The following is a 9,749-nucleotide window of genomic DNA, read 5'->3' on the forward strand; positions in this document are numbered from 1 at the left end:
ACTTGTTCAGGCAACAGCGGTGACATTGTCGCATTCCTTCTTGGAGGTGTTGTTTAGTACGCGACGCTTCGGGCTGCTGGGACGCGGTGGTACTTCTCCAGCGGATGTAGCGGTTGTCGGTCTTCTTCTCTTAGTCAATCTGCCGGTGTCGGCATTTGTTTCTCTTTTCTTTCTTTTATTTTTCGTTTAGGCTTTCGTGTGTTGTGTGTTATGGCCTCAGCGGGCTGGATGTATCGGTTGGCTGCTTTATAATACAAAACGGGAGGAAACCCTTTTTTCGCCAAACGATCAAGGTCGCACGGTACCTAAGAAGCACTACATTACACGTATGAATATCAGAAACAAGTCCTTCTTCCACTGCTTACATATACTCCAAGAAACATCATATGTATTCTCTACGGAGAGAATTGGAGATTACTATTAGAATGATAGATATAAGAATATAATATCGTCACAAGCTCTCTTTTGTTCATACATGGGGATGGATGTACGTGATGTTGCTTCTGCCATTGCTGATCAGCCTCTGCCAGGCGCTGGCTTGCTGACCGGCCTGATCTGCTCCGAGTGGCGAGATGTAAGATGGTGGATCAGTACTGGCCGGGCCAGAGGAAGGCGCCCATGGCGAACCTCCTCTTGTCCTCGACGTCGCCGGCGACGGGGAGGCCGTACTCCCGGAGCAGGCAGTCGACGCGCCACTCCGGCATCGCCTCGTAGTCCGCCTTCCTGTACCGCGGGTAGTGCAGCGGCATCCGGAAGCCGCAGCTGAACGCGCCGCGCTCCGGCTGCTGCTGCTGCTGGCCGCCGACGGCCGCCGTGCCGCCGCTGGCCTTGGCCATGCTCACGCTCACGGCAGGGCCCAAGGATCCCATGTATGTCTGTGTGTGTTTGGCGGCTGCCTCTGAACGCCTTGTAACTGAGAAGGGAGTGCCAGAGGTTGGAAGGGCTTTTATAGATGGAAATGTGGTAAGCGGAATAATGTGGAGAGTGCTGGACCGATGCTTGATGCCGATTTAAACCTGTTCGACATGCGCATTTAAGAGAGATCGATCGTGCCGTGCCATTCTGGCTAATGATTTCCCTCTTGGTGAAGCTAAGATCTTTCCTAGCTGGAGAAAGAAAGAAATTCCCCGTTGTGCTAAATTCGCCGCTTCTGATGAAATTCCCTGTATATTCCTCTAAAAATAATTACCAGGACAACGAACAGTACTGTTTGTTTGTTTTTTTACCAAGAGAATTTGCAGAATGCCTTTTTCATGAGCATGCATGAGTTTGGCATGCCAGGGCAGGCAAGCTTGCGGCAGAAGCGTTTCAGTTTCAAGGACGTGACTTGTCCGCTGGGGACTCGCCCGGACCCGGTGGGCAGGATGCCGATACTGCGGGCGACACGAAGCTGGGGGCAACCCAACGGCAACCTCGTTCTGGCAACATGCTCCATCGGCGTTTTATCTTCCTCGACCTTTTTCCATTTCGTATCCTTGCCTGGCTGAAACGAATGCGGCCATCCTTTTCGGGGAGTGGCATGCGCCGCAAGGAATAGATGGGGTGTGCACGGTGAGCCAGGTTTTGCCCTTTCCCCCCTTCTCAAGACAGAAACGAGGGAACCATCGGGACGAAACCAGTGGCAATATGAGGCGGTCTTAGAGGGCGTTTGTTTTTAAGGATTTATTGGTTTAGGGACTTAAAAAAGTCCCTATAAGTCCCACCTGAACCAAACACAAGGGTTTTCCTTTTCTTTTTTGTACTCGGCTACTAGCAGGGTTTCATCTCCAAGTGGTATTTCACAGTTACCTGAGAGCCAGGCGATAGACGACAAACCGCAGATCGACAGCTTACTTTGAGTTCAAATTCAAATTCTTTGTTTGGGCACAAATAGCTCGGTGCACTAAGACAAGAAATATATATACCCTCAGGCCTCCCCACTAAACTTAATATAAGACGTTTTTTCACAATATGACAGTAACGTCTTATATTATGTTACAGAGGGAGTAATAAATTTCAGTACAAGCAAAAGGAGATCTCAAGCCAACGCTGACTCTCTAAGCTACCTTGCCGCCTTTCCTTTCCCCTCCCCAAGCCTCTAGAAGGAAGATCCCGTCTTGAATGGGAAGGAATGTAAACTTGGATGCTTCGGGTCATCAAGAATTCACTAGACAAATCTATAACAACGACCTTAACGCAACAAAAGGCAATGTAATTTGCTGATTTGTCATCTGCAACGGAATATGCACCAATATGATGAACGGAATTGATCTGCGTACGATTAATCTGTGTACGATTAATCTGTGTATGATGAATTTCTTGCCATTAGTACATCATTCGACTAGGAATCTAGGATATATCCGACGTGGTGCTGAACTCAGGTACAAATATTTCAGGCCTAAATAGGGGCTAACCACATTACCTCGTAGGTTAAGCTTTCGTATAAATGCACTGTAGGAATTAGGAACGGTAACCAGATTTATACTGACGAGCATGATTTCAGTTTGACATCTTCATACTCCTCTCACACATGTAATTGTGGTAAAAATTAACCATATTAAGCAAAACTATAATGCAAAAGGTAACATAATTTTAGAAGACATTAGACCAATATTTGTATAGGGCAAGCAAGTCATACTAGCGAGATAAAAGCAAGGTCCCCGGTTCATATGATCGATGTGCCAGCCTTTATGGCCCTAGGAAGTAGACTGAAGAAGCCCATTTGGAGGCTAACGTTTCCTTGAGGGAGGGGAAAGAATCTAAAAATTATAGTGCTGACACTCGAAAAGCGTACAACTTGGCTGGCAAGAAAAGGATCACCAAGAGCACACGGGAATTGCAAAAAGGTTAGGTATAGCGTCATTGGTCCTTACACCATATCAAACACAGACCAAATAAAGTTGCAAATTTGGAGATGGAACAAATGTCATTTTGCATGGAGCGCCTTTGATTGATGAGTCTACGAAGTACTACAAAAATTGACCTTAAACAGGTCCTAACAAGTACCCTTATCATGGCCATGTTTACAGAATATTGGAAGACAGAGACAGAACCCAGAGCAGGTTTTGCGGCAAAAATGAAATGAGCTATACTGCCACATCCAGGCTAACCATCAATTTCAGATTTCACTACTTGAGAATGAGAAAACTACTCAAGCATACCAACTTACATTGTTTCAGTGAGCAATAACCATCTTACATGCATTTCCAGATATCACTGAGTACATCAATATAAGCCATAGGGCCTCTATATTTCTATGGAAACATCCCATCGGCATATCATGGCTTGCTAATCTTGCAATGAGGTACAGACCAATGGACACTACAACAGTATAATGGAAGAGAGGTTCTGAATTCCTGATAGAGTATAAGTGGTTCATTAATAAAATATATTCAAGGGTGCTATGCCTTATATTATGCTTGGCGCATGCAGGTGTGGGATACTGTATGTCCGGTTGCTGATGATCAAAAACCAAGGTAATTGTAACTAGGCTAGACGCACTTCTGGCGGAGTATACTATCTGACAGGATGGCAACCACACAACCTGATTTCTGTGCTAAGCAAGTATTATCAAAACCTTGAATGTAATGTCCGAGATCTGCCCAGGATCTAGACAGCAACAAAAGAAATCTTAAATATTCTTTGACGATGTAATAACTCATATTTAGTCACCAGTCCTGTATCTACTCTTCCATGTGAGTGACAAAATTTTAGAGCATGGTTAGTAAACCATTTTGAACTAGCTGGAGAATATGTGTACATAATTCCAATTCTAAATCCAAAAAGAGCATAGCAATCAGCCTTCATCCTCTACCTGAATACAAATTAGCAAAGCCCCCAGCAGTTAGCCTTTTGTCCACTAATATCATGCGTTCACTTCAAGGAGTATTTACCTTCCCTGCAACGTGATGCTAACCAAAGAATCTTTTGAACATTGTAGCCTCAAGTTCTCAAGGGGTGACTCAATTTAAGCTGGGCCCAAGATACTCAACTACTGCTGCCCCTTTGATCAACAGTACACCATCACTCTGATCAGCATGTCAGATAACAGTAAACTGTACCTACTTCGATGTAGCCGGCAATGTTTGTGGCAACTCAACAAGCATGTGTACAGGCATAAAATACATCTGTAGGGAAATTATGCAGATGACAATGCCCAAGAAAAGCTGCAAAACAGAGGTAATAATCATGTATTAGCATGAATAAATAACCAAAGGATATTTCATCTCCAAAAGTGTAACTATAAAATTGACGAGAAACAAAAGGACCAAAACATAAAAAGAATCTTCCTACCTGAACTGTAGCTCTCACATTGAAAAGATATACAGACAAAACCATTGTTAAAAGCATGGCCATTGAAGTTGAGTACACCTGTTGAAACAGAAGTTCATGAAACAATCTTTCAATTGCAAGTGCATAAAACTATAATGATAAAACAAAAAAAGCATAGTCATCATATTATCAAAGTCAGATGAGAAATTATGGGTTGTTAACTTTCTTTCTTTTTTCTTCGGCAGAGGTGCAAAGGAATCTACAGAGTTGTTGAAAGGAGAACGGGTGGTCAACTCAACCGGTTTTCTCTGACAAATAGCAATGCGGCTAATTGGCATGCAAACCAGATCTAGTCACTTTGCAGGCATTAGAGAAGGAACTGAATTTTAATATTTTTGCTGACATGCATAGTCTAGATGATCTAACCTTCACAATGTTGTCTGAATACTTCATCAGCCATGAGACTAGCAGACCGGTAGACCCTAAGTTGAACACAACTATCCATGTTGTGATGGAATAGCCATTAAAAAGGCGCTGCCACCATGGACCCATCTCAAACCCAGCCTTGAAGTCACCATAGACAAGCCAACCCATGTTGAAGATAACTCCAAACCTGACAGCACATAAGATGAATATAAAAATAATGTTCATGGGATATGCAGGCAGCTGTGCACAAAGGATGGTTAAATGGGTGTTAGGGCTGTGTAATTCTAGACAATAGACCAGTGTCTAGATATAGATACCTACGTATATAATTGTACATTTTGCCAGTACAGACTATCACTATTCTTCTTCATCAAGTACTCAGTGTAGACTCCAGCTAGTGCAGAAAGACAAGCAGAAAGTATCCCAAGCATGTAACCCTGGAATGGTGCTGAGAAAACCGAATCACATGGTGCATCTCCACATCCTTTGACCTGTAAGGGGCAGAATAGTTACTTACAACACAGTCTAAATTCATACGCAGGGGCAATAAAAAGTGCAAGACGAATAAGTTACTCCCTGCAATCCATATTAATTGTCGTTGATTTAGTACAGTATGATTTTATTTTGTCTTTTGACTAGAAAAAACCATGAGAAAAGATATTGCAATAGGTACGCCTTTCCAACTTTAATTGTAGCTAATATGTAATGTAATGGAAAAATAATGGAGATCTTATGGGGGGCAATGGGCAAATAATAATCGGAATTGGTGCCAGCTTCGACCCTTGCTGCCAGTAACAACATGAGGCAACCAGAATTCTAGTCTAATGGGCTAAAGATCACATGTTTTAGTTAACAACTAAACAAGTGACTCATTTTACGCCTATAGAGACCTTTTAACACACGCTGCTAGTTCTGTACCTGAAATATGGTAACACGTAACAACCACTTTGTGAAAAGCATGGATACGATAACATGTTATAGACTTAATGTTTAAGTATTGGCCATCAAAACAGTATTAAGTGCTAACATGCCAATGCCTTGTGATAACAAACTACTAGATCAAAGTGTTGCCGAAGTAAGCATGTTGTACCATATATTAGGAGCAATATAATAGAACAGGGCAATTTCGCAATATTAATAAACCTGGCTTGTAGTAGTTCCCACAGCCAGTAAAATAATTGCCATCCATTGTAGATTTGATAATTTCCTCTTTAAGACAAGCCTGGCACAATTAGCAGAGACCAACAGCATTAGTCAATCAAGGGGAGGAAGAATCAAGTGCCATTTGCATTGACTACTTAGGTGGAATATTACGACTACTAATAGTATGAGCGTGTATACACCGCATCTCACGTTTAGGTGCACTACCATGCATCCACTTCAGAACAAGATGAAATGTCATGGAAAATTCCGGAAAGACAAAAAGTGGCACAAGACAATCTATCATGTCATAAAATTTTAAATCAGGATTTGACCTATTCATGGAGAAACAGAAAAAATGAATACAGATCTTACTGGAAAAGAAATCCAAAATAAACAATGGAAAAAGATAAAGCTACTATACACTGAAATTCCAATTTCCTGGTACATGTGTTTTGTGTTCAAACATGCAGAATGCTTGATTGCATAAAGACCTCTGTAGAGTGTGCACAGGCGTGCATCTAAGGGTGGGATGCACCAGAAACTTTCTCATAATATAGCAACTTACTACAGGTAATGAAACAATTTGAACCCAATAATTTAGTCTCTGAGAAACAAAGAATAAGACTATTGATATATACATTGCAATAAACTCTGAAACCACAACAATGCATGCGCTGATTAGGTGAAAAAATTGACTTCGTGATGCAAGCCATTAAAAAGACATAAGCATTTTAGATTGTACAGTGTAGCAACAGGGAACAATATATTGCAAAAAGAACAAATATTGAAATAGCTTGCAGGAAGATTGGAGGGAGTGTCCATTATTTGTCAAGATTTCCATATTAGACAGATCTTAAAAGGTAAAACATTGAGGTGAAATAAAATCACAAGATATATAATGGTCACAATTGAAATTCTGAGTAAGCTAACTGCTTCGTTCTGGAACAAAACCAGAATAGGTTTTCCCGAAATTCCATTCAGTTGATTTCAATCAATTTCACTATTTTAGAGTGCATCAAATCTGAGTTTTTTTAACAGGGAGCAAAGTCTGACATGGACCACATACAAGACTGAATGCAGGCAGTACATGGAAATTAAAAACCTATTATATCCACTGTTCCAAATATCGGTCAGTTAACTGCTATTCAGACCCCTCCCGATACGAGAACGTGCTATTCGAGCCATTAACTGGTAGGTCCAGTTAATTTGTCTGACAAGACGATTTATCAGCTGTCAGGCCGAATTATCGGCTGGGCCAATTAACTGCTAGGCTATTTTTAGCCCAAAACTAGCCCTCTCCCTCCCTACTTTTCAATGTGCAGGTTTATGGCTTCCAGATCGGCTGCCACATCATCAGAACATCAAGACAACAATTTTCCTTGTTGCTATGTAACCTAGGATTGCATATTCAGACACTTAATACATTGCTGTTTCTATATAGCCTAGGATATATAGATATGGACCTAGTTAACCGCCCGATAAATGGTTACCGATAAATTCAGTTAAATGGCCGATTTGCCAATTAATCCCTACTCAGCACCCGACCAATAGTTACCGATATCCTGAACATTGATTATATCATGCTAATAGTATTAGGAAGCATAAAATACAGGCAATGTTATGAAGAGGCACATGGCACACCTGAACAAAATTCCAGTTGTAACAATTTTCAGGTTCCCCAATATCTGATAGGTCGATGGATCAACATAGGTCAAGGTCGCAAACTGAACATTGTTGTGGATGAGGTATATGACTGAAGGAACAAGATATAGTCGCACACTTTTCCACTCCTTTGTCATCCTTGGTGGTGATGAAGACTGGCATTCTTTCCAAAGAAAGAAGCTCGAGACTGACAACTGCGTTGAGAATGGAGTAATGTCAGAACTGACACAGATGAATCATTGTCTTCTGCATATCTGAACCACTTACGATAAAGAGTTATAGAGTTCCAAATTCATAGTCTGCTGGCCTAGACTACATATTTGCACCACTTAAGATAAACAGATGAAAAGGTCCCAAATTTACTGCCTCGCACTCTACATATTTGCGCCGCTGGTTACAGCAGATATATTGGTCCAAAAAAAAATTATGGACAATAGCACAAGATTCCAGAGAATTACAATATAAGTACCTTGAAGAATTCTGCAAGAAATGGAATGGTCGCATAGTCATACTTATACTTGCCATTGCTCTGAGAGAGTGTAGTCCATATACCCTGCACATATGCAATACAATTAGAAACACTCGTAAGAAGACACTACAGTTGACAAATGAAGTCAAACAACAACTCATGTGCAACATTCCTAAGCTTATTTAACTGTTGTTGGTCAACCGTCATTGGGTCCCTGACTACACAGTGGCCATGACCAACACACTAGGGGATCAATATTTTCTCAACAACCCATAGCCAGGGCATGTTCAAATGAACTAAAACCGATCACCTCTCGGCGTGTTACAAATGTACAGGTTCAGTACATCTCGAGACTAGTGGATAAAAACTGAGAAATGGAGCGCATCTTGCTGGCGTTCCGACCACTCCACGAGTCCGGGCTGCCATTATTCTGAACCGCAGCTGCTCACGAGCAGAGAACCACAACTGCATTCGGGCGCAGCACCGCTAGATCGAAGCCGCCGCCGCCGCCTCCTCTAGTCCTCTACCGCGCAGAGGGCATATCACCGAAAACAGGAAACCGCACACCAATCGAATTCCGTAATCAATTCCCGTTCCGGTATAGATCTGCCCCGATGTAGTGTGATAAAACCGACAAAAACGAGGGGGGGGGGGGGGGGGGGGGGAGGAGGATGCGGATGCGGGGAGGATTTAGGGGCGTTGCCTGCGAGCTGGTGAGGACGGTGAGGAGCGCCGCCACGAAGTACCACTGCATCGTCTCCCCCTGCCCCTGTTCGCCTTCCGCCGCGCCGCTTCTCTTTCCTTCTCTCTTCTCGTGGTTTTGGTGCTGGAGAACGGAGCAGGAGGCAGGAGCGCACCGCTGGAGGTGGCGTTGGCCTGGTGGGCGAGCACTTCGAGCTTTTCACAACTTTACTTTGCATTTTCACCCCCGGGTATGTTTTCTTCGTATAGTTTTTATGGAAAAAACCCTGGTGACATATTATTGAGAACAGGTGCGCTTAAACCGGGCCCACATAACATTAGAAGAATGGTTTCCATTACTTTAAAAAATGGGTCTCATATCAAACAATCACCATTGCATTATAAATAAAGAAAAGTGATTGAGAATTTTCTTGCTCCTAGAAATATCATAACTATCTTCTGGACACTAAAGTGATTGAGAATTTTCATGTGCTACAGTGCTCATACTCATAATTGAAAAGTTACTAAAGGAGATGGGCAGTTAGTGCAAAGCCAATACCCCGCTTTTTGTACCATGCATACATAGCCATGGGAAACCTGGCCCGGCCCGAAATTCTCGGGTCGGGCCGAGCCTAGGCTTGCCCGTGAGCCGGACCTAGGCCTCAAAATCAACCTTGGAGGTGGGGCCGGGCCGGGCTCGGGTTTGTGAAAACCAGATTTTACGCCTATGTCGGGTCGGGCTTGCTGGATCAGGTCGGGCTTGGGCCGAGAAATTAGGCCCGATGGTCGGGTCGGGCCTGGGCTTGAGTTTTGTATCGTGGGCTTTTTTAGGTCCGGCCCGAGTTTTGGCCAGGTATAGTACCATGTATACAACACCTTTGTGCCATGTAGCAATCACTCTAACAATGTCTTCTTTGTTGTAAACAGAATGTGGCATCCATGGCATCATTAATCTTAAAATGATGTATGAACTTTGCAAATTGAGTTACTTGATTTATGTATTATGATGTGTATAAGACAAAGTGTTTCAGCGGCAACGTGTGGGGTCGCATACAACTTTATACGAACGTTGGAGGAAAAGAAAATATCAACATGGCTAAAATGTCAACATATTTTT

At 42.7% G+C, this 9,749-nt stretch overlaps 2 protein-coding genes across 2 annotated transcripts; both read right to left on the minus strand.

Annotated features, from left to right (window-relative positions):
- Positions 1–333: 333 nt before the first annotated feature.
- On the minus strand, positions 334–1,092 carry LOC123408971. The gene has a single exon (XM_045101988.1). The coding sequence runs from the start codon at positions 867–869 to the stop codon at positions 588–590; it is 282 nt and encodes a 93-aa protein (XP_044957923.1). The 5' UTR covers positions 870–1,092; the 3' UTR covers positions 334–587.
- Positions 1,093–3,601: 2,509 nt separating this feature from the next.
- On the minus strand, positions 3,602–8,829 carry LOC123408970 (CMP-sialic acid transporter 1). Its single transcript, XM_045101987.1, has 8 exons — positions 8,655–8,829; positions 7,952–8,035; positions 7,462–7,676; positions 5,821–5,899; positions 4,999–5,168; positions 4,678–4,864; positions 4,273–4,350; positions 3,602–4,145 (listed from the first exon to the last, which is right to left on the minus strand). The coding sequence occupies exons 1-8, from the start codon at positions 8,703–8,705 to the stop codon at positions 4,041–4,043; spliced, it is 969 nt and encodes a 322-aa protein (XP_044957922.1). The 5' UTR covers positions 8,706–8,829; the 3' UTR covers positions 3,602–4,040.
- Between the last annotated feature and the right edge of the window lie 920 nt (positions 8,830–9,749).

This window comes from Hordeum vulgare, chromosome 7H (genome assembly GCF_904849725.1).
Source record: "Hordeum vulgare subsp. vulgare chromosome 7H, MorexV3_pseudomolecules_assembly, whole genome shotgun sequence".
NCBI lineage: Eukaryota > Viridiplantae > Streptophyta > Magnoliopsida > Poales > Poaceae > Hordeum > Hordeum vulgare.

Bases quoted from the DNA above. Each gene is read 5' to 3' on its own strand.
- LOC123408970 (XM_045101987.1), bottom strand. From the start codon at position 8,705: ATGCAGTGGTACTTCGTGGCGGCGCTCCTCACCGTCCTCACCAGCTCG. The intron at 7,677-7,951 runs GTACTTATATTG...TTCTCAACGCAG, and splicing joins TTCTTGCAGAATTCTTCAAG to TTGTCAGTCTCGAGCTTCTT. The intron at 5,900-7,461 runs GTGTGCCATGTG...TAATTGTGCCAG, and splicing joins ACAACTGGAATTTTGTTCAG to GCTTGTCTTAAAGAGGAAAT.
- LOC123408971 (XM_045101988.1), bottom strand. From the start codon at position 869: ATGGGATCCTTGGGCCCTGCCGTGAGCGTGAGCATGGCCAAGGCCAGC.